The 24,661-nt window shown below is 31.4% G+C and overlaps 4 protein-coding genes across 6 annotated transcripts; 2 read left to right on the top strand and 2 right to left on the bottom strand.

Moving 5' to 3' along the window:
• Window positions 1-1,394: 1,394 nt before the first annotated feature.
• Window positions 1,395-2,017, bottom strand: LOC120213370 (zinc finger CCHC domain-containing protein 10-like). Its single transcript, XM_039211548.1, has one exon. It carries the CDS (start codon window positions 1,995-1,997, stop codon window positions 1,395-1,397), a length of 603 nt encoding a protein of 200 aa, XP_039067479.1. The 5' UTR covers window positions 1,998-2,017.
• A 3,588-nt stretch (window positions 2,018-5,605) lies between these two features.
• On the top strand, window positions 5,606-9,036 carry LOC120213369 (esterase-like). Its single transcript, XM_039211547.1, has 5 exons — window positions 5,606-5,849; window positions 5,930-6,142; window positions 6,361-6,530; window positions 6,804-7,068; window positions 8,780-9,036. The coding sequence occupies exons 1-5, from the start codon at window positions 5,606-5,608 to the stop codon at window positions 9,034-9,036; spliced, it is 1,149 nt and encodes a 382-aa protein (XP_039067478.1).
• An 11,656-nt stretch (window positions 9,037-20,692) lies between these two features.
• LOC120213082 (60S ribosomal protein L29-2-like) lies at window positions 20,693-21,224 on the bottom strand. 3 transcript variants are annotated; one of them, XM_039211223.1, is made up of 3 exons: window positions 21,097-21,224; window positions 20,883-20,986; window positions 20,693-20,790 (listed from the first exon to the last, which is right to left on the bottom strand). In XM_039211223.1, exons 2-3 carry the CDS (start codon window positions 20,982-20,984, stop codon window positions 20,710-20,712), a joined length of 183 nt encoding a protein of 60 aa, XP_039067154.1. In that variant the 5' UTR covers window positions 20,985-20,986; window positions 21,097-21,224; the 3' UTR covers window positions 20,693-20,709. The 3 variants fall into 3 exon arrangements, with proteins under 3 accessions (XP_039067154.1, XP_039067155.1, XP_039067156.1); XM_039211224.1 differs by having other exon boundaries at window positions 21,078-21,204; XM_039211225.1 differs by lacking the exon at window positions 21,097-21,224 and having other exon boundaries at window positions 20,883-21,015.
• Window positions 21,225-22,915: 1,691 nt separating this feature from the next.
• On the top strand, window positions 22,916-24,581 carry LOC120213081 (GTP-binding protein SAR1A-like). Its single transcript, XM_039211222.1, has 3 exons — window positions 22,916-23,181; window positions 23,304-23,435; window positions 24,132-24,581. Exons 1-3 carry the CDS (start codon window positions 23,053-23,055, stop codon window positions 24,450-24,452), a joined length of 582 nt encoding a protein of 193 aa, XP_039067153.1. The 5' UTR covers window positions 22,916-23,052; the 3' UTR covers window positions 24,453-24,581.
• Window positions 24,582-24,661: the final 80 nt, after the last annotated feature.

Here is a 24,661-nt window from a genome sequence, read left to right as displayed (position 1 = left end):
TATCTTTCGTATCAAGTTTATTTTAATTAAATTTGAATATATTTCTACTACTACAGAATAGTTATGTAATTTTAATTGTTTTTCAGTTAAATTCTTTAATTTTATATTTAATTTAATTTAATTTTTAACTATATATTTTTTAAATTATTTCTTCTCATTTTAATAATTTATCTTTAAGATACATTTAAACAAAAATATTATTATAAATATATTTTATAAGTTTAAATTATATTTAATTTATTAAATGATATTATAATATAAAAATATAATATATGTCTTATATCATCAAAGAAAGTCAATAAATTAAAATCAACATATACTATAATATTATAAATAATTATAATTAAACTTCTATAAAAATTTGAACAATTCGACCCAACTAAAAAAATTCAAATAAAATTGGAATCATGAAATACGACTTACCAACTTGATTAACTCAATTTTTTTTAACTCTATTCAATCAAATATTCATCCCTAATTGAGAATATAAATTTCGTCTATTAAAAGTTAGATGACCTAAATTTAAATTCCTTTAGAAGCAAATATATGTAATCTAAAATCAGATTCAATTATCTAAATCCATAATTCATATCCACATTAGATAATAATTTTAAAACAAATTAAATAAAATAGAAAAGAAAAGAATTAAAAAAAAATTTAGATGAAGGGGAAGCTTTAGATTATTAAAATGGTGTCCCTAATACTTTGGTGACAATTTGGAGAAACTTGGTTCCATACACCTCCTATGACTATAGTTGATGTAATCCAAGAAGAGGCTACTCTCTTACATAATGTTTTTACTGTTCTTTGATTATAAAAAAAGGTGTAAATTTGATATTATTGTTTATTGAAAAATGAGCATTTAATTCAATTGTTACGTAGTCGTATATCTTATTTAATTACAATAATCATATTTGATTAAGATTTTTCAATATTACGCTGAGTCTTCATTTCTCTCTATAATACATCCAAACAAGAGTATAAGGATATATAACCTGCAAGGACTCTCTAATCATACGAAAAACCTCTAAAAAAGTTTAACATGACACATACTGCCATGTTCTAACGAAGATGGATAATTCTCAAGCAAAAAGTTTTAACTGAACATAGTGAACTAATCTACAAACCAGGGATGCCAAAATAGGAATTTTCAAGTTATAATCATTTCATAACATCCAAACTTATTCCGGGGAAAGAAGGAAAACAGCTAATGCAATTATGTGATAAACAAAACAGTGCAAGTGAAAAGAAAAAAGGATTAAACCTCTAGCAAACTTATTGTTGGGGAGTTCTAACATGGTAGAATTATCTGTACTTAAGACAGGCAATGCTGTGTACTGCCCTCTCTCTCATTCAATGCTTTCTGCCAGTGCTTCCTTCAACTGCTCTGATCATCAGAAATCAGAATCCGAAGTTGACTCGGAAGATGAGCTTACTATCTTCTTCCGCTTCCCCTTCCTCCAAGGCCTGATCATCTCTTCCTCCGACTCTGACGATAAGGTGTAATCCGTACTACTCCCCTCAGTTGAATATTGTGATCCCGTAACAGACAAGGCAATACCGGTACCAGAATCCGAGGGATACTTCCTTTTGCTTTTCTTAGACCTATCGTCGTCCTTGTTATCCTTTCCATCAGGGATGTCTAAATCAATAGAGATGGAAAGCTTCATCCCCAGTTTCGGGTTCTTATGCTTCATCCTCAGTTTCGGGTTCTTGCATTCATATGCCCAATGCGCTGCTTGGAAACACTTTTGGCACTGTGAAGTAGCCATTGTAGTAGAAATAGATGCCTTGTCTTTCCTTTCACCCGCCTTCTCCGTACTCATCTGCCTCTTTGCTTCCCTTTTCTCCTGCTGTCTGCTAGGCCCTTCTTCCTTTTTCCCATTAGCATTAACATTTCGAGCAGCCTGAGCATGACTGAGGCCTTTGGCACCACTCACTGCTGCAGCCTTGATTTTGTCAGCAGTGCCCTGACTTTTTTCTTGTTTGATAATCATCTTTTGAGATGCCAACAAATAAAGCACATTATGCCGATATATAGATCTCCAAGAAAAGAAATTCAATCGAACCCAAATCCTTCAGCACCCTGTGATCAATTATAGACAAATAGTCTAATCAAGGGACTATATACAAAGAATTTAAATATGAAAAAACAAGAAACAAATTCTGCAAACATTATAGAAAAAACGCATAAAAAAGAACTTTAAAAGCAGTTACGAAACCCTAACGTTAAAAAAAGGAAGCAGAATAAAAATATTTGTTTCCTGCTAAACTTCAACTGAAAGATTGACGACCCTGAATCTAAGGGTCAACTTGACATTATTTTCTAAAAATGACTTTTAGAAGTATGTAGAAAAAAAATTCAAAAGTGTTTTTTTAAAATAAAATGTAATTTAACTGTGTGTGATTATTGTTAAAAAATGATTTCGAAAAGTTAAAATATCCATTTTAGATATTATAGTGTAAATTAAAAATATAACATTTAAATTATATTTAAATTTATTAATACTATCTTATATAAAATATATCAACTTAATCTATAATAAAAATATAAAAAAATATTTTAAGATAATTCATTAATAATATTATTATATATGAAATATTTTATAAAAAAATATATTATCAACAATTTTTAACATTTAAATTTTAAAATAATATTAGTTATTTCGATTTAACCACAATTTCTCCTTTAAGATATAAAATAAAATAATTTAAATGAGTTATTTATCCTTTTATTCATTCAAATATATATATATATATATTATAAATAAATTTTTAAAAAATATTATTATATATGAGTGGAGTAAGAGTAAAAATATAAATTTGTTTTAAACGTAAAATTGTTAATGAAAAGCTAGAAATCTCATTTTTTGGATTGGTTTAAAACCACCGTTTACACAACATTTTTTTCTTTAATTTTTACCTATTTGACATTATTTTACGGTCAAAATGAATATTTTTAATTAAAAATGCTTTCAGAAAATATTACCAAACGCATCTTAAATATTAAATGCATAAACAATTAAAACTAAGAGGAGATGAGAAGAAAATTAGAGCGTACCACAACTTCTTGGGGGCCGGAGATCCAAAACGAAAGTAAAGGTGAAAGTTTTGAAAACTTCTATTTATAAGAGCGATGTGATTTCTTCCATTTAATTTAATGATAATTACTTAAATGATAATGTAAATATTATTTGATTTGAATTTGAATTCTTTAAATAACCTAAGATAGAGTTTTTAATAAAGTAGGATTTTATAAATATAAGTTTTCTCGCCTTATTTGTAATCACTTCAATAATTTGATTCTTTTTAAATAAAATCTCAAATATAATTGTGTGGTGGAAGAATTTGAGCTTCTTTTAGTTTTGATAAAAATACTAATACCCTTTGAATTTGGTAATTTTAGTTCAGTTGTCTCATAATTTCTTTTTTCATCAACTTGACCCCTAATTTTTTTTTTTCAGGCAACCGCCTCTTGAAGTTAACATGTTTGATCAAATTACCATGAACTTATAAAAACAATATCCCACAAGATTAACAACATTGACTTTTTAATATTTTATTAACATGAACCACTTTGGTGATGATATTATATATTGACATTAGACAGGTTTTAAACTCAATTTTCAATTAGTTTTGCCTTTAGGTGATTCTTTAGATTTTTTTTTTTAATTTTTCATCTTAGGATTTTAAGCGGTGGACTATGTCATCGTTTTTCTTTTCATTTTCTTTTTATTTAGTTTTTTTTTAAATTTAGATCTAAATAAATATTCTGATTATTTTAGTTTCTTGCTTGTCACATATTTTTGAAGTACTTGTTTTTGTTTGCTTTTAATGACACGATTTTTTTTATCATTATGATAGTTTGACATTTCGAGTTGCATTCATCGCAGAGCACCACTGATCAGAAAAGGTCGATGTTATTGTATAGTTAGATTCTTTTTTACGACAGTTTGTCAATTCATTTAAAACCATTCACACAACAATCTATCACATTGATTCTCTTAATCTCCCTGTTCTCATCAATATTGCGTATATTTTCTAGTAGAAACAATAAGATTATTGATAATTGCTAGATTCTTTTGGAAGAGAATGTTTTGATTTCATTTAAATTATATGATGATGTATTAATTAATATATCATCATATAATTTACGACGATAAAAACATATGTATTCGTAAATGTATTTTATTTTATAGAAATATATATATTATGATGTATATTCATTTTTTTACAGTTTAAAATCTTATGTGTATATTTATATTTTATAATTTAAAATAATGTATTTATTCCATATATGTGTAAATTGATTAATTGTATAACTTCTTAGAGTGAAATAAAAAATATTTCGTTATTCATAACAAATCAACTAAAGGGTATATTTAATTATAATGTAATAAAATTTGACAAATATAATGTTTTGATTAAAATCCTTGTGAATTGTGGCCTTAGTGTTATTTAATGTGTTAATATGAAAAAGCTAAAGGTTTGCTCGACGCTAAAGAGGGTTGAGATAAAAATAGTAGGTTCAGAAAATGGATCTAATTATCTAAATAACAAAATACACATATTTAAAATGTGAGTCGATTTCGAACTCAAACTTTAGCATTGGGAATCTAAACCTGACTTAATCTCCTTCCTAAACTTATCTGTGTTTAAATTTATAATTTTTAAGATGTTATAATAACGATACCCACAAGGGTTGTTGAATTTATAATTTAACATATTTAAATTTATTAATTAAAGGTACAATGATCAAATTAGTCCTTAATATTTATTCTAATGGCCACTTTGGTCATTTTTTTTTAATATTTTAGCCCTCGACATTTTAATTTTTTTTGTCAAAATAGTTATTATTAGATGGAAATCATTAGTTCACTAATAATCAACGCATCTTGTTGACGTGACATTTTTATATGTATTTAATTAGTGACGTAGAATATGACACGTTGTTACTTTAGGTAATGTGACACATACTATACAATCATTTCGAGTGACGTAACGCACGTCACATTATTACTTTGAGTGACGTGACGTATACTACATTATCACTTTGAATGAAGTAATGTATGGCATATCATTATTTTGGATAATATGACATGTTCTATTATCTTCATATGACGCGACACATATCATATTATCATTTTAGATGATATAGCACATGTCACATTATCACTCCGATAATAACTATCATATCTTAAGGTAATTTTTTTATTAAGTTAAAGATAATTATAAAGTAGTTTATGTTCTAAGTACTATCAACTATTTGACAATGAACATTCAATCACTCTCGTAGTCATTGGTGCTTGAACCTATGACCTCTATAAACATTAACGATTTCTTTAACTATCGAGGTAAGTTAGTTTGTGCGAATCCTAATATCCTAGGGTAACTTAAATAAAGTTGGACATATGTAAAATAATATACCCTTTTGATGACATTATGATCTTTGTTCAGAAATAGAAACAACATATAAAAGAGTGAATTACTATTTTTATACTTAAACAGTTGGCAATCCCTCAGTTCTTTATGTGAATCTCCATCTTTACAGTTCAGATTTTGCATCAAGCTTGTATTTCGTTTTTTTTTTCTCCATTGGCAAAACATGGATCATTCCACTACTATATTCTGTTTTTTTATTACTGTTTTACATGTTTCTACCGCTTCCGATCGTATTCTTCCTTCGACATTTTGTAATTTTCCGGCGATCTATAACTTCGGTGCCTCTAATTCCGATACTGGTGGCCTCGCTGCCGCCTTCATTCAGTTTAAGCCACCTAATGGACATACCTTTTTCGGCATGCCGGCCGGAAGAATGTGTGATGGACGACTCATCGTCGATTTCACCGGTACTAAATTAATTTCCTTCTCAATGCTTTTAATTTATTTAAGTTTGTGGAAATGAGTATATATGTATATTTATGGATAGCTGAGAGCTTGAAGCTGCCATTCCTAAGCTCTTACTTGAATTCACTGGCGATCAATTTCAAACATGGAGCGAATTTCGCGACGGCGGGTTCTACCATAACATTTCCGACGACGAACATCGTCCCCAAAGGTCGGACCAGTCCATTCTACCTAGGGTTACAGTGTTTACAATTTGCCCAATTCAAAACCAGATCCCAAATTATTAGAAAGCAAGGTAGTAATTCTGCACATCCATTTTTTTTTTAATTTTTAATATTTTATTTAATCTTCTATTTTCACTCAAAGAAATTTATTGAAAAAATAAAGAAATAATTGCAACCGTTTATTCAACCATCCTAAAAAATGTAAAATTAAAAGTTTTACGGAATATATACCTAACCCATATATCTATATATATGGTTTCATTCTTAATTTATGTGATTTCTTCCATAGGAGGAGCATATGAAAGCCTAATGCCAAGGGAGGAAGATTTTGCAGAGGCATTATACACTTTTGACATTGGCCAAAATGATCTCCTCAACGGTCTTTTTCTTAACATGACCGTACCGCAAGTTATAGCCACCATCCCCGACATGGTTAACCAGTTCTCAAAAAACATCAGGGTAACTCCTTTAAACATCTGGGATTTAAATAGCAGTTTGTTATAGGAATAGAAGCCGATATGTAGTGGTAAGAGTTTCGTTCAAAATTATTATTGCATGATTATGATATTATGATTATGATATTCTTAATGACCAAAATAACATATGTTATATTTGCAATCACGATAAACACAGTGCAACCGAAAATGCTACTACAATCACAGTTTAAATCCCTCGTTCAAACACATGACGAGAAACTTAACATTAACTCCTTGATTCATCAATGCATTGCAGGATCTATTCAATTTAGGAGCAAGGTCGTTTTGGGTTTACAACACAAGGCCAATCGGTTGCTTTCCATCAATTCTAACCATTTTTCCGGAAGCTGCAAGAGACTCAGCCGGTTGTGCAAAGGAATACAATGAATTAGCTCAACGTTTCAATGCCGAGTTGAAGAAAGCACTGGCTCAGCTTTGGGTTGAGTTAAGTTCGGCTACAGTTGTTTATGTCGACATTTACTCCCCTCTGTACAGCTTATTTACTGACCCGACCAAAAATGGTAATAAAATAATAAGGTATAATGATAAAATTATCTCCAGTATAAACTCTGTTTTGAAAATCGGACCGGATCGGTCGATTTAACCGGGAACCGTTGTTTAGTCCGGTTTAATTTAAACCGGTTGAGCCGTTATTAGTGAACCGGCCAGAACTGCTGAACCGTTGAACCGGACCGGCTGAAAACCGGAAAAAACCGGGAAAAACCGGGATTTTTGTTTTTTTTAAAAAAAATTAAACCAAAAAACGTCGTTTGTTAAACGAGCCAAGTCGAACTCGAGTATTGCTGAGCTCGACTCGAACTTGAAAACTTTAAAAGTAAGCCCAACTCAACTCAAACTCACAAGCTAAAAATTATCAAGTTCAACTCAAACTCGAAATATAATATTGAAACTTGAACTCAAAAAGGCTTGAACTCAAAAAAAAATAGAAGCTCGATTGAAGCCTAAAATTCGAGCTTGATTGAAGTGAAAGAATAGTTCACTCAATGCTCACCAAAAGGCTCCATGATTTTGAATGTCAAATTACCTCTATTATTTATAGAAGTTAGTTGTGATGCGCTTCTATGTTTCTTAGCAATGTGAGATTGTTTTGTTCTCATATTTTTACTCTTTAGACTTTTGGGATGCTCTTCTATGTTTCTTAACTATGTGAGATTTTTTTTTTTAAAATTAAACCAAACAATATCATTTTGTTATGATTTTTTAACCCCAAATTTATTTTTTAATTATAGTTATATAATTATATAATTATATTTAATATGTTTTACCTTAAATATTATGTTGTAGTTAATTTGAATCATTTTGTTTCACTTGATTTTATGGTTTTTAACTTATATATGTTATGACTTGCTTTGAATATGACTTGTGATATAAAAAATTATTTTTTATTAAATATTTTTGGTATTTTTTTAATTTTTTAAATAATTATGAAGTCGTCTGGTTCTTCCGACCGGTCGAACCGGTTCGACCGGTTGAGCCAGTGAACCGATAGCATGACCGGTTCGCTAACCGGTCCGGTTCTGAAAACCATGCGTATAAATAGTTACTTTGGTTTATATTTTTTTCTCAATATTTTAATCTCAAACATTTCAATTTTTATCAAAATAACCCATGATGGATGAAAATCAATGGCAGATCCACTCTTATTTCAGGGTAGACATGTGCTCACCCTAAAATTTGATTTTTTTATTTGTTACTCATTTTATTGATTGTGCTCATCTTAAAATTTTATTTGTGCTTACCTCATATAAAAATTGTGTTATTAATATATGTGTGTCTACCCTAAAAAATATCTCTAGATCCGTTACTAATAGAAACCGTTAGTTGACTAGCGGTAAATACATTTTGGTGGCGTAATAATTTTACTTGTGTTTAATTGGTGATGTAATACATATTAAGTCACTAAATTAATGATGTGACATGTGTTACGTCATCCAAAGTGATGTTATAATATGTGTCACATCATTCAAATTTGTAATATAGTATGTGTCATATCAGTAATATATGTGTTGATAGTTGATCAATTAATAGTTTCAATCAAACAAGGGTTATTTTGATAAAAAATAAATAAAGGTTAATATACTAAAAAGAATAAAGACCAATGTAACTGTTTGTATAAAATATTGAGGACTAATTTTGTCATTATATCAAATAACAAATACTGATATACACCGACTAATGTGACTGGTAACTGTTTTTGTGGAATGTTTGCAGGATTTGAAAGTCCTCTTGTTGCATGTTGTGGACAAGGAGGAGAGTATAATTATAACGTAGCTGTTGAATGTGGAGAAACAAAGAGTGTGAATGGAATGGACATTAGGGCGGGATCATGCAAAGACCCATCAGTTCGAGTTAGTTGGGATGGAGTTCATTTCACTGAAGCTGCTAATAAGTTTGCTTTCGATCGTGTTTCCACCGGATCTTTCTCCAAACCACCTATTCCTTTGAAACTGGCATGCCACCGGAGATAACCATCGTCTGGATTTGCTTTTGGGGTTACACTAGTACGTTTTGTATGCCTTTAACTAAACAGAATTTGGAAGAACCCTATTTTGATTGGTTTTGTCAACATTTTGATCATGTCTCTATGGATTCCACCAACTGGTGTAAATCAGATTTGTTGAATCTTTTTCTTGTTCTGCCAAATTAATTTCCTCGTTATTCAATTCAATCATGGTACACAGTGAAAATATTGATTACAGATTCACTTGCATGTCATAAACCTTTTTATGTTAATTAGTTATCCTACAAAACCAATAATCCTACAAAACATAATGAAAAAAAAGTGTGGGTGCTAGTCGAAACATGCATGGGATATTTATTGGATTGATTAAGGATTCCAATATCGAGAAAACTCCGGTAGAGAAAGCTTCCCTTATCTGTTGTGAGGAGGTCTTGCAGGGATTTAAACAGAAATCTACTGTCAAATAACAATCGTTATATAATGATAATAGTACCGTCTAAAATCGTTTTTATTGTATGACCTAAGTATCCGTAATTACGATAATTTAAATTCTTGGGTTTTGGACAATCAACATAATTTTAGGGACAATCAAATTATTGTTGCATAAAATCCGGAAAAATGGTTAGTGGTGGAAAAATTATGTCATGTAGGGTGATGTAGAGATTATTTTCTGATCTAATGTAGATGTAACAATGCATGTCGAAAATCAGCCGGAACACATGACGTTTTCGAAAAGTCAGAACACTCGTCTTCGAGCTCCTCCAACAAGCTCCATCTCTACTGCAGTTAACATCGTTGGTTAAGCATCTCTGCTCCGCCACCTTCCGTTTTAATGGCTTGAGACTTATTTATCGTTTTAACGGTTGGAACCCAACACCCCTTTAGCTCCCTCTCGATAGGAGACTCATTTTCTTGGTAAAATCATTCACTTTGATCACCATATAAACTAGATAAGTAATCAAGCAATACTCTGCTGCATGTGTCGAAGACGTTAGGTGTTTCGACCTACTTTCGACATACATACACTATTCATTTTACCATACTTCAAAGAATAATTTACTTCATATAAATCATTTTTTTTAAACTCCATCCTGAAAATTTTGCCCATAAAATCCTCTAAAATTTTATAATTCATCCATCTAACATAAAATCTTATGTCTTTCCTTGATTTAAATAATAGTCGTTATTGGAATAGAGATCAATATATAATATAAAGGTAAGGTAACATCTAAAATTATTATTATATTACTGTGATTCCTACAACTACTGTAATAGCATTCAATATGTACGCAATCGTGATAAATATAATACAACTGAAAATGTAGTCGTTGTCATAATTTAATAGAATTTTAGGTACTATCAAAACCTTGAAAGATGAATGGAAATTTTAAAATAAAAATTTTAAGAAAATTAAAAACATGAAACATATCATTTAACGGTTGTCGCAATGTAGACATTTAAATTTGTAATGGAGAAAACATTAGATACAAAATTTTAACGAAAAATTCTTTAGACTGCCTAAAATTAATTTAGGGTATAATTTGGACACTTAATTTAAAATTAATCCTTTTAAATATTATAATATGTTTACTGTTTTTTTATATTTTTGTTCAAATTTGATTGAGTCATATAAATAAGTTTACTTATATTTAGTTTAATAGGTTATAATAAATGCACAAAACAAATTACCTCAGGGTTAAATGAATGATTGATATTAAGTCTGAAGTCTGAGCATCAATTGTAAAAGTGTTTAAACTTTTATTGTCAAATGGTAAAAAATCTTTAAAACAAACATTTTCTTTTAATCTATACTCTATACAAACAAACCAAATTACTTCAGGGTTAAATGAATTATTGATATCAAGTCCCAAGTGTAACCCCCTCAGACCGATACGGATAACCTGATCCGATCTGGAGTGTCACATTAGGGCCACCGGAGCGACCCACTGTAAAAATAACGGAAAATTTAAAACTTTTTATCAGAACATGTAAACTCATAAAATCATTTATCAGTATTCAGAAATAAAATAGATTTTCAAACTCGTATTTAAAACAAAATACAATTACATGCCCCCTAATCACATTTACCGTACTCCGCAAACAACGCTAGAAGAACTCCCTTATTGATGTTGATAATTGCACCGATACAATTCTTTTAACCTGCAATGTTGAGTAATAGAGTGAGCTTCGGAAAGCTCAGTAATACAGAACTACCAGATGATGCTAAAGAACGTGCAGATACAAATAAACATATATTTCCTTATTGGTTCAGATATCTACAGATTTTTAGGCTGAGCTGAGGTCCATTGATATCGCAGGTAGTAACATATAGTATTCAGTTCAGATAGAAATATTTCACATCATAAATGTGTAGGTTCCCCAAAACCATACACCCAATCGCACATGCCATTTAGACCCTGAGCACAAAGCCGAGGAGTTTGTAGATAATCTTCCTCCAATAATAAACCCCCCAGATAAAACATTTCTCCGTCAGTAAACGGAGATATAGGAAATCAAAACATAATTCAGATAAGATATCAGAACATAATCCAGGATAGGAATCAGAATAGATTTCAGATCAGATGTCAAAACAGAATTCAAATCAGAAATCAGATAAAATATTCATATAAGTAGGGAACACACTAGAGTTTCCAGATATTATTTAGAGATACAAGATAATCTTATCGGGCAGAGAAACACAATTCTTCAGTTTACCGATAGAATGCCGGAAATTAGAATTACTATTAGAAGAGTTTGTTAACTGACAAAATCATCAGTTATTCATAATATGCTTATCATGATCATCTTATTCAGATATTTATCGGAAGCTCTACGTAATCAGAAGGGTATTCAAAATCATTTACATATGAGTTACTTATGTTTTCATACATGACCAGAGTGATTTGAGCTGATAAGGAAGAACGAAGATTCAGGACCTTTACAATCTATGTCGATTGATCAGATTATCGAACAACTCTAGATGAATAGTTCCCAGAACTAATGCTTGTCGACTGGTTAATTTATTATCCTTCCAGGGTATTTACTTTTAAATACAAAAAATTCTTATCCATATATCATATTTGGAATCATCGCTGAATAGATCTTAAGGATACTAACAGATATTTCAATGCTCTTTATTTTATTTTTCTGCTTCCACAATATCATGAAATGCTGGCGTGCTTGATTCGTAGCTCATGACCCATAAGAACATTACATCATGTATGTTCAGTAGCGTTTTCAGACTCATCCAAATCACTTATTTAATCCTTAGACCTTGAGGTTACTTAATTCATTTAGTAGTCAAGTCCATTCTAGTTACTTCTGAGTTCTCCAGGGTAATCCAAACGTTTCTGAATTTCATATACATATTATACTTCCGTTCAATTCAGTTCAGTATTCGTGGTTGATTTGTCGAACAAACGTTTAATTCTTTGTACTGAATGTGATCTAAAGTTGAGTTGAGCTGAAAACTTCCAAAATTATCATCGAGCCAAACTTGAGTAGACAAATACACATTCAAGTAATATTTATGTCGTTCAGGTGCTGACATATCATTAAGGTTGATCGGCTCAATTAAGTTGTTTTCCATAACTTTTAAAGGTAGTCCAACACCTATGCTTATTTGGATTCCTTAATTAATCCCAGAAATTTACTTAGTTTAGGCCATAAGGTTATTTTGGTAATTTTGGTGTTCAGTTTTATTCCATTCATTTCAGAGCTCGAGGATATCCAATCATTCCTAAGCTTGATGATATTCTTGGGTCATTTCTATTACATGGGTATTCTGGTCATTCTACAGATCCGATGTATTTCAATCACTTCCTTCCATCATGTCTTATTATTTAATTCAATCTTATAATTTATTTCAGTCATTTCGAACAATTCTGACAGCAGAATACCCCTAATAAATTATTCTTCAGGTATTTACTCATTACTCAAATATTTTTGTGTCAAGTGCCTTCTCAGATTTTACAAACGGAATATCATGAATTTTTCTGTACAAAGACATGATCTTAACAATTGAATTCGTACTTAATCGAGTTAAGTACAAATCCTCAAAGTACTTTCTCATTCAGGTCAACTCAGACTATTTTACCTCTCAAGGGCATTTTCGTAATTTCTTAACCAGATAATTTTGATATTAGCTCTTAACGAAAATAATATATGTCGTAACCGTTTTTCGGCGGGAGAATCGTTTGATGTTTTAAAAACTAGTTACGATTTTTAAATTTGGAAAATTTGGTGATTTTGGATTAAATTGGATATAGTTGAAAAGAGTCGCCGTCAACCTTTGGGTTAGGTAGGTCGAATACCTAAAAACGTCTTTTAAAAATAATTTTAAGAAAAATCATTTTTAAAGACAAAAGTTGGTCTGCGTTTACCAAAAATTCGATTAAAACGGGTTCGGGAGTCGGTTACGCGTGGAGAAGGATTAACACCCCACAACGCCCAAAATTGGTACTGTGTCGCTTACACATTGTCGTAAAAATGGAAATTATGAGTCAAATGTAAAGTTAAAATATGATTCATTTATTAAAATTTAATTAATTTATTTTGAATTTATTATTTAAAATGTTCTTGAAATATATTCGAATAAATAACATCCAAAATTAATAAAATAATATTTGTTAAAAATTAGAATAGTAATATATATGTATGAACGCATAAGATTTTGAAAATATAAGCAACAAATAAAATGATATATATAATAAATAATATTTAATTTTTTAATATATAAACTTATTGAGTAAATACAATTGAAATATTCTATATGTTTAGAATGAAATCAAATAAATTTAAATTAATGTTATATATATAAATATATTTATTAACATAATTTAAATACTAATTTACAATATAAAGATTAAAAAAATTAAATAATTAAGTGATTAAAACAAAAGAATAATAAATTTTAAGACCAAATTTAAAAATATACTATACGGTTAATGACTATAATATAATAATTAAACATATAGCGACCAATGTCAAATATTTATAAGATCATTATATAGTAATGATCAAAATAATTATAATAGTGTGGAAAAGGAAGAACAAGAACAACACTACCAATTTTTTAATATAAAAAAAATGTATTTGTTCACTTTAACACATGTTTTTGACAACCACTTTAGCATATCTTCAGAATCTGATTTAGTGGAGTAGCTCCAGATCTTATTTTATTATTCCAATTTGTGCGACACTCAGGTCTATTTTTTATCATTTATTTAATGATTAAAAATAGGATTAAAATATAATAAATTCAAATGTGAAGGTTGAATCAAAATGGATCAAAATATAAAATAAGGATTAAAATGATAGATTTATAAACATCATAATCAAATTTAAATAACATTAAAAATATACAAATATATTAAATTAGTGACTAGATTATAAAATTTATAAATGTTATGCCCATAATCAAATATCAACATGAATTGCATATCATGTAAAAATGGGACCTAACTGTAATTAATGAAGCATAAATGCTCAAAAACAAAATAACATAAAATTTCATAAATTAGCATAATATAAATTTACAAACCATGTTACCCAAACTCAAAACACGTTAAAATACCCTTATACGACGTCGTTTTGTGTTTATGATTTAAACACAAAAACACGTTTTGTTTCCCATTTTCATCATTTGTTCTTATTTCATAAACAAAGGAGAGAGAGAGTTCTGAAAACTCTCTCAAATTTCCCCTCGCCGGGAAAAGAAACCGCGGCGGAGCTAGCGGTGGCGAGCGACGGAGAACGGCGGCGCATGGCTGCCGGAGGAGTTAAACCAACCCCAACTTATTATGTTTCCTTCCCACAACCCGAATCTCTATTTATTTTTACCTAAAACCAACCATATAAACATAGATCTAGAGATTACCTTTGAAGAAACAATGACTTTAGGGCTTCCACAATCGGCTTTAAAGCTTCCCGATGGCTTTAAACCTCCACTGTAAGTCCTCTCCTCACAAATCTTTTCGTGTTTTTTTTAATAATAAATATAATATATATATTTTTAATCCCAATCAAAAATGGGTGTCTACAATATAATTTAGAGATCCTATGATTAATTGCTTTCTTGAACACTCTCTGATCTTGAAATGATTCCCTTAACAAACTTCTAGTATACTTAACAAACTTCTAGTATCCTTCACAAACCCTCATAGGATTAAAAACTGGTTATCCATAATTTCCAAATAAAACTAACATTTCTTATGCACATCAATATTTTTATCAGATCAATATGTCTGTAAAAACCTCTTATTCAACTTCCATATTCAAATCTTATCTTTTTATAACATAAGGGTATTTTCGTAATTTTACCCTACCAGAGTATTCTCATAATTTCTCATCCAAGTACCTTTAACATTTAACCTTTGATGAAATAAATTATAAGTTACAGATCCAGGTTGATTTCTTTATCACTAAGCACATAACTTGTAATTTAATTCTATCAATCCCTCAATTTCTTATAAAAGTCATCTGAACCATAATCAATTACTGAATCTTTTTACCGTATTCAGATCGAGTGTAGAAATCAATCAACTCTACAAAAGTGACCAACATTATCTTATTCATGCATTTACCAATATCAACGTATTCCATAAAGCATAAAGAGGTAGTAAAATATTACCTCGATTTCTGTGTCATACTGATCGACCATATAAATTCCATTCGAACATATTTGATTTTGAAATCATCTTCTAATATTTCCTCGGATCCATATCAACAGAAATTACATAAAAAAACAGAGCTTAATTCTGAAAAAAAAATCAAATCGGATGATAAATCAGTGAAAAATATTCGAATTTGGCGAAACGAACTTCGGATTCGGATTCAGGACGTCTAAAGCATAAAAATATGACTTTTTGAAAATTTAGAATTTTCGGTCAAAATCAAAGTCAACGGGTTTGACTGGCAATTTTGAAGCCTTCGGGTTGGATTTGGAACGTCGAAAAATGTCAGGATAGGTATACTCGGTCATGGTCAAAGGTCGTTTAATGCCCAGTCAAAGCCAGTCAAAGTTTTGGTAAACTGTGGTCAACGGGTCGGGTTGGAACCGGTCAAATTGGTTCAAAACATGTCAAACTGGTCATTTGGATCATCCCCACGCGTAGTGGCGGCGCGTGGGACCTCTTCCGGTAGCCTATAAATCACGGAAATTTTTTTAAAAATTATTTTGAATGATTTCGAGGTACTTACAAAGCTCGGTTCAAATTTTTGAACGGCGGAGAGCTCGATTTCAACAAATTGGAAAATTTGACCGCTTCACCTCCTCACGCACTGTCGTCGTCGGAGACCAAGGATGACACCGGCGAACTCGGAACGGAACAAGCAACAGTGCGGGAGGTGTCGTAAATGGATGATCGGATCGTCGTGAATCGACGAAAAACCAATTGAAATCGAGTTATTACGATGATACTTTCGGCTGAAATTAACGACGAACGACGACGATTCATGATAAAATGTTTGAGGGGTTTTGTTTCTCAGTCGACAACGAACACGATGGTGGTTTCTGTTCGTCGATCGGAGGTCGGACGGCGAGTAGATCGGAGTTGAAAGTTGGGTTGAGGGAGAAGAGAAAAACTGGAAATCTGCAGAAAAAAATACGGGAATGAGTGTTATAATTCATCCCAAAAGAAAAATGGGTAAACTATGAGTTTAGCCATTGAATTTCTATACTTCTTAAAACGGTCTTCCAACTTTAAAATTTTACAATTTAATCCCCTGTTTCTTTCAAAATACCAATTAAATACAGTACTTTATAATTTCTTAATTTTAGCCCCCTAACTTGGGGTGTTACAATTCTCCCCTCCTTAAAAGAATTTCGTCCTCGAAATTCATTCATATCATATTATTGCAGAAATAAAACTTCCATCAGTTCTTTCATATCTTCAAGTAGCTTTTACAAAAGTATGTGTCATTTATTAATCCTTAACCAGCTGAGTATACATTCTCATCAGAATTCTCCCTCAGTCCATGTAAATAATCAAAACAACTTTATCCTTGTGAAATCAATTCAGCATTGGTTACGTGAATAGACTCGTAGAGCAGCAGAATAACCTAATTTCATTTATGGAGTCAGGTCAACATTTCTCAGATGAATAACTCTCATATGGCTTGTGAGGTACTTTACATAGTTTAAACAGATGTTACTGGTATTCTTTTTTGTACAAGTATAGCCTTAACGGATAGAAACTTTGGTTTACTCGTTACAGATAGGGACTCAACCCTGGAGTTCCGGCTCAAAGAGGTACGATTGCAATCTAGGGACATGTATTGATCAGACATATTTTAACATTCAACCGGCCGGTCTATCTTGAAAAATTTTAACTCAAACCATAACTCGGTCAAGGTCAAATGTCGTTTAATGCCCGGTCAAAACCGGTCAAAGTTTTGGTCAACTGTGGTCAACGGGTTGGAACCGGTTAAATCAGTTCAAAACCAGTCAAAACGGACATTTGGACCATCCCCATGCGCAGTGGCGACGCGTGGGACCTCTTCCGGCAGCCTATAAATCACGGGAAAATTTCTAAAAGTTATTTTGAGTGATTTCGAGGTACTTACAAAGCTAGGTTCAAATTTTTGAACGGCGGAGAGCTCGATTTCAACAAATCGGAAACTTTGACCGTTTCACCTCCTCACGTGCCGTCGTCGTCGGAGACCAAGGTTGACACCGGCAAACTCAGAATGGAACAAGCAACACGATGGTGCGGGAGGCGTCGTAAACGGATGACCGGATCGTCGTGAATCGACGAAAAATCAATTGAAATCGAGTTATTACCAACGATTCTTTCGACTGAAATTAACAACGAATGACGACTATTCATGACGAAAGGTTTGAGGGGTTTTGTTCCTCGGTCGACAACGAACACGATGGTGGTTTCGGTTCGTCAATCAGAGGTCGGACGGCGAGTAGATCAGAGTTGAAAGTTGGGTTGAGAGAGAAGAGAAAAACTGGAAATCTGCAGAAAAACATACGGGAATGAGTGTTATAATTCATCCCAAAAGAAAAATGGGTAAACTATGAGTTTAACCACCGAATTTCCTATACTTCTTAAAACGGTCTGCCAACTTTGAAATTTTACAATTTAATCCTCGTTTCTTTCAAAATACCAATTAAATCTAATACTTTATAATTTCTTAATTTTAACCCCCTAATTTGGGGTGTTACACCAAGTCTGAGCATCATGGTCTATACTCTATACCAGTAAACCCCCCAGATCATAACACAGAATTCAACAACAATTGTAGGCTTTATTCCTCGATATTCTACTAGATAAGAATGCTTAATAAGAACCCAACCATGAATCTTTCCAATCTAAAATGGAAATAATAAAACTTGTCCTATGGGTAACGAACCATCATCTACAACTTAAAAACCCAAAATTTCAATGCTATCCTTCATACTTAGACATGTTCATAAAACTCAAACCATACTTGAACATCCTCATAAAATTGGAAATCATGAAACTTACCCTATGTGCAACTAAATTAATTGACTAATCTTGGTTTAAAAAAGCGTGCATCAGGCGCGCTTGATGTGATGCGGTCGTTGCGATGGTCAAAACACATCTAGCATTCTGATGCGGTAGGGGTACATAATGCGGTCTGATGCGATCCGATGCGGCTAATGCACTCTGATGTGGGCCGATGTGTTTAGTAAAATTTTGATGATAGTTTCTCGCAAGTCCACAAAAAAATAGTTACTTGTGTTATTATTCGAAATCAAGATGGTTAGATAATGGGTGCATGTAGGAGAACTCAACAAAGGGTTACCTTTTCGTTTTTCATTGAAGCCATGGCGGTTGTTCACGCAGTCATCTCTAAAGTCTCCTCTCCAAATGAAGATTTTTCAAAAGTCAGTGCTTTCATCTGGGAAGCACAAAAACGAGATTAATCTTTTTGATGCATGTGCGTTTCAATTTGTTCTGCGAAAGAGTAACCAGGCAGCTCACCTCCTGGATATGGACGGCGATCACGAACTCACAGATACTTATTGGATCGAGGAAGCCTCGCGATGAGTGGAAATCCAAGCAGATGAAGATCGAATGTACTTAGACCCTCCTTATATCTGATTCTTGGCATGGGTAGACGAAGGATGGAAGTATTGATTATTTTCTTCTCTACTTCTCTGAAGATCGCTCTCTTCATCATTTTTTACTTAGTTAATTCAGAGGAACTGAAAGGCATGCTAGTTTTTACTGATTTGTTTACTTTGTTTGGGTGTGTTTCACGAACCTGATGTTTCCTTTATTGCTAGCCAGCTGACTTGCACTTGTTTTAAGACATTGGCTTATTTTGTTTTAGTTTAATCAAAGCAGGCGTTTCCTTGGTCAAAAAAACAAACAAAAAAACAAAAAACTTCAATCCATCAATGTGCCCGTATAGTTTGAAAAGTTTCAAATTAGTTTTGTTTCTCTCTGACCCCAATAGTAACTTATCTTGTCCGGATAAAAGTATATACCAAACAGAGGTGTTAACCTAAAATGAATTTCAAAATTGGAAGTAAATTTTAATTCAAACTCCAAAATATTGAAAGATTATATTATAAACTCCAAAATATTGAAAAATGGTATTATAAACTTCAAAGTTAATTTTAGCTAAATGAAGGCCTCAATTGAGCGTAAAATTTTCATGAGGGTTTAATTGTTTTTTCTTTTACTGTAGGTTTTATTACAATTAAGTCTTAAAAATTTTTATACAAATTTTACTTTTATATACTTTTATAATCAGGAGCAAAATGATAACATATGTAAATATTAAGGGTTATGTTAAATTCAATCATTCATTGCAACGTCGAAAGGGAACCCCTGATCCTATTGCTTTGAATGATATTGATGAAAGTAATGAATGGTTGATGGGTAGAATGAAAAATGATGAAGATAAAAAAGATTTGGTGTTTCTTGATGATGATCTTACATGGGATGCGGTGGGTAGAACTTCTGGGGCTAATGAGTCAAGTCATTTCACTAGAGGAACAAGAAGAGGAGGTGATGATGGGGTCGGCCCATCAAGAAATGATAAAGGAAAAAGACTCGCTCTTGTTGATGAAGATGAGATGGAGTAAGACAATGGAGTGGCTAATGATGATGAGGGATACGGAGACGTGCTCGGGTTTGATGATGGGGATCTTGGAGATATTTAGTTTATGACTAGAGAAAGTTTGAAGAACTTTAGGGAAGGGAAGTGGGGGCTATTGTTGATTAGTCTTTTGATTATTTTGATTTTCCTACGCATACTTGTCTATTATGTTATTCAACATTTATAAAATACTATTAAACTACTTTTGATATTAATTAACATTTTTTGGTATTAATTGAATTTTTTTTGATATATAAGTATTTATAAGGTATAAAATAAATTCAAAACTATTTTTTTGTGCGCATCACGCATCGAAACACTAAAAGCATCAGAGCGCATCCCACATTTTAAAACCAAGTGACTAATGGAACATAGTAAGGAAAAAAAATGAAGAGCAACCAAAACTCAAAGCATGTTCTTGATATTGATAAGCTCAGGGTCAAATCTCTTCTACTAAAGAAAACCAAAAATCCCAAAACAACAATAAACTAAAAGTGAAATAAGGTTGACGAAAAAGAACTCAATTCCATCGCAAAAAAAAAAAAACCAAAATTAGAAAACACTAATCAAAGCTAGATCTCATGCCACTAAAAGTTCACTATTCTTCATTGGCAGACTCTCCGTTTTTCTTGTTGTGCTTCCTTGCATACCTCTGGTTCCTCAAGAACTTTGGATCCATCTATACATCATCGAGGAAAACCGCATGTTATTTAAAATAAATAAATCAAATTTACTAAAAAAAACCGATTAGAAGATCGAAAAAAAGGATACCCCTTTGGTGGAAGTGTGGCGATGCCTCTTGGGTTTCTTGATGCCATTCTTGTGAGCCTTGTAAGATTGGTTGTGAGCGGTGTGATTCTTTGACTTCGCCATCTCTGCCCACCCAAATCAAAAAATACCAACGAAAACAATCAATGTAAATATGATTTGTAAAATGAATTATCGTTTTCTACACAGAAAATGGATCCAAGTTAGTGGAACAAACCCGAGGCTAAGAAGAAGCTGCGGCTCCGAATAGGATTTTTTTTTTTTTGTGGAGGAAAGGAAGAAAAGAAGCTTTGGCCCTTTTATTTGGAGGAAGTTCGAAACCCTAATTATTCTATTGATGATGAAAATGCCCGTTTCGGACTTTTTCGAGAGTCGGCTTAAAGCCTTAAAACTCGCATATTGGGCTTAATATCGGATTGCCATAAGGTTCTGTGTTCAATAAATTCTAAAATTTATAGAATAATAAATTTATTAAATGATTTTAATGGTTAAATAATTTTTTTAAATGTTACCAATAATTAAATATTATAAATAAATAGTACCTTATAATTTTATAGAATGATTATTAAATATATTTATGTACAACGTATGAAATGGTGACTTATAATGATTTAGACTACATGCACGAACTTGAGGGAAAATATCTTAATTTATGTATTTTTTTTCGATTGTCATTTTACGTCTTTCTTTTTTATTTCTCTTATAATTCGTGTCTATCTTAAGGTCAATATATATAAATTTAGTAAGTGTTTTAGTCTAAGTCAGATATATTTAATTTATTGTTTTTGTTGATGATATATGGTAAGGCATTTATATTTTTGTCTGGTGTGAGTGACACACTTACAAATTTATTTTTCTCCAAATTTTATTAGTTTTGCTTTGTTTTATTTTAAGTAAAATCCGCTCTTCTCATTTGAAAAAAGACTTACATTTTTCATCTCATCATAGTAATGCATTCTAATTTATCGTCGATATAATCACTCTTCTGATCATGAAAATATTTATTTATTATATTTTAAATTTTAAAAGGATTTAATCTTTTTACAATATTTATATTCTCACATTCATATTTGATTTTTTTTTATATATTTTACTATTTTAATTATCATGTTCAAAATTCTAAATTCAAATACCTTACAGTGGATCAAACTTTGACCTCAAGATGAATCTCGTATAAAAGCCTTTTTTTTCCTCTAGGTTTCTAGTGTTGCTTGCTCCTTTTCGTAGTTTTTTTTCCCTAATTTCTCTCCTCATTCAACTTTGATTAGCGTTTTTATTGGTAATTTTTAATAGTTTGATCTGTTTTGTTGTTTATTTATTGATGTGATCATATATGTTCGTATTTCTCTCTATTCGAGTTTTTGATTGGATTTTTAAATTTTTCCTTACATAGTCTTTACTCTTTATATAATCTTAAATGATTAGTTTATTGTATTAATGATTATAAAAAATATCATAATTATATATTTAATATACGATTATGACTGTATATATTCTTTATAATTCTGGATATTTCATATTTTTTAATAAAACTAACAATTTATACAAATATTTTACTGGAAAAAATACACTATAGCTCCGACAAATGAGAACACGTGTTAATTACTATGATTTTTGGATAGGATAAAAGAGCATTTTCAAACCAGAAATTTTCTTCTATTAATTGATTAATTATGTTACACGAATAAAGTGATTTTAATCGTTAAAAGATTTGTTGTTATTTCGAGAGGTTTTAGATTTGAGCATTACATATGTCAGAATTATTGAGTGTTCACTGTCAAATGATTGAAAATCTTTAAACAAATATTACTTGTATACATACCAAATTTATAAAAAAAAAAGTACATCAAATTTCAGCCTAATAAAAGGACTAAAACAATAATTAGACCTAAAATTTAAATTATATAAAAAAACAGTAACATGATCAACAATAGAGGTGCAATAAATTAGTCGATAGATTGAGCTGTGTAATGCAATAATGTATGTAACTCATTTGTTAGCTGGAAAATAATATATTATATATATATATATTGTATTCTTTCACGTTCTCTTCAATTCATCACCTCTTAATTCTGACAAATCTTATACATCTATTTCTTATTTCCCCTTTAAAGATCCAAACTTTGGATCTGCCATTGCAATCAAGGAGAAGAAAAAGATCAAATAACGAGCCATGTTTTTCTTTGATTGGTTTTATGGGATTCTTGCATCTCTGGGTTTATGGCAAAAAGAAGCCAAGATTCTGTTTTTGGGACTTGACAATGCCGGCAAGACTACCCTCCTACACATGTTGAAAGATGAGGCAAACAAATTTTCCATTTTTTTTAATCTTTCAAAAAAAAAATCCATTTTTAATGGGATTTTTTTTGTTTTCTGGGTTTTTCTTTATTCAATCAATGGTGATCGGATATTGTAATTTTGCAGAGATTAGTTCAACATCAACCGACTCAGCACCCAACATCTGAGGAATTAAGTATAGACAAAATCAAGTTCAAAGCTTTCGATTTGGGTGGTCACCAAATCGCTCGCCGTGTCTGGAAAGATTACTATGCTAAGGTGATATTTTGTTTTGATTTATGAAAATGGTTTTTTGATTTTGTTAGATCTTCATTTTCTTCATGATTTATATTGATAAATTATGGGACTGAATCTGCCTTTTTTTTGTAGATTTGCAATCTATTGAATTTTTTTTATTAGAAAGAACAATTACAGATTTAGATTTGCTTCCTTTGTTTTTTCAGTTTTGGTTCTTCTGATCCCTGAATTTACACAGATTTCTGATTTTCTTGTGTTTTCTGATATGTTTAAATCATTTTCTAAGTAATCCATTTGGTTATATTTTGTGGCAAATTCTGCCTTTATAATCCCAAACAAGAGTTTCTTTTTTCAAAAGGAAAGAAATTATCCTTAGTTATACTCATTGTTTTCTAAAATCATGTTAATTATTGGACCTATTTTGTTTGATGACTCCTAGTGATAATCTAAGAGCTTATAATCATCTTGTTTTGCAAATTCCTTTCTCTTGGTTTCATTTCTTCTGCTGATTTTGCACTCTTTTACACCAGCTCTTTGTTTTGCTTTGAACTGATCATGTCTAGCTCAAATTCGGACCCTCAAGAGTATTTTGAAAATTTTAGAAAAATCGTAATTACATACATTGGGCTAGATCTGTCCATGGGTCGAATCGAGTCCTAGCAAGCATTATATGTGAAATGATGATGCTGAAGAATTGTACCTTAATGTGGCGAGCAGGTTGATGCAGTGGTATACTTGGTGGATGCCTACGACAAGGAAAGGTTTGCAGAGTCGAAGAGGGAATTAGATGCCCTACTTTCTGATGAGTCACTGGCCAATGTTCCTTTTCTAATTCTAGGCAACAAGATCGACATTCCCTATGCAGCTTCAGAGGACGAGCTTCGTTATCATCTTGGGCTCATCAATTTCACAACCGGCAAGGGTAGGGTCAATCTTACGAACTCCAGTGTTCGACCCCTTGAGGTTTTTATGTGTAGCATTGTTCGCAAAATGGGATATGGTGATGGCTTCAAGTGGGTCTCTCAATATATTAAGTAGAGATTGAAAGGATTTGTTGCTCTACATCTAGCTTCCTGCGCCTTTTTTTTTTTGCCTTGTTAGTGTACTGTTAAGCCGAAAACGATATTTTTTGGGTTATATGTGAAACTGGCATCTTGCTTTCTTCGATGGATACATTTATTCTAACCTGTTCAGGTTTGACTTGGTAGTTGTCAAGTTATGAACTATCTTGTGCGTTGAATCAAGTT

The sequence above is a fragment of the Hibiscus syriacus genome, unplaced genomic scaffold (assembly GCF_006381635.1).
Source record: "Hibiscus syriacus cultivar Baekdansim isolate YM2019G1 unplaced genomic scaffold, ASM638163v2 tig00110020_pilon, whole genome shotgun sequence".
In the NCBI taxonomy this organism is placed as follows: domain Eukaryota; kingdom Viridiplantae; phylum Streptophyta; class Magnoliopsida; order Malvales; family Malvaceae; genus Hibiscus; species Hibiscus syriacus.
Note: the sequence above shows the minus strand (reverse complement) of the source record. Positions and strands in the feature narration are given on the sequence as shown.

Excerpts from the sequence above, each read along its gene's own strand:
- LOC120213370 (XM_039211548.1), bottom strand. The coding sequence starts at position 1,997 with ATGATTATCAAACAAGAAAAAAGTCAGGGCACTGCTGACAAAATCAAG.
- LOC120213369 (XM_039211547.1), top strand. The coding sequence starts at position 5,606 with ATGGATCATTCCACTACTATATTCTGTTTTTTTATTACTGTTTTACAT. Across the intron at positions 6,531-6,803 it reads AGTTCTCAAAAAACATCAGG|GATCTATTCAATTTAGGAGC; the intron begins GTAACTCCTTTA and ends AATGCATTGCAG. Across the intron at positions 7,069-8,779 it reads TACTGACCCGACCAAAAATG|GATTTGAAAGTCCTCTTGTT; the intron begins GTAATAAAATAA and ends GAATGTTTGCAG.
- LOC120213082 (XM_039211223.1), bottom strand. The coding sequence starts at position 20,984 with ATGGCGAAGTCAAAGAATCACACCGCTCACAACCAATCTTACAAGGCT. Across the intron at positions 20,791-20,882 it reads GCCACACTTCCACCAAAGGG|ATGGATCCAAAGTTCTTGAG; the intron begins GTATCCTTTTTT and ends GATGATGTATAG.
- LOC120213081 (XM_039211222.1), top strand. The coding sequence starts at position 23,053 with ATGTTTTTCTTTGATTGGTTTTATGGGATTCTTGCATCTCTGGGTTTA. Across the intron at positions 23,182-23,303 it reads TACACATGTTGAAAGATGAG|AGATTAGTTCAACATCAACC; the intron begins GCAAACAAATTT and ends GTAATTTTGCAG. Across the intron at positions 23,436-24,131 it reads GGAAAGATTACTATGCTAAG|GTTGATGCAGTGGTATACTT; the intron begins GTGATATTTTGT and ends TGTGGCGAGCAG.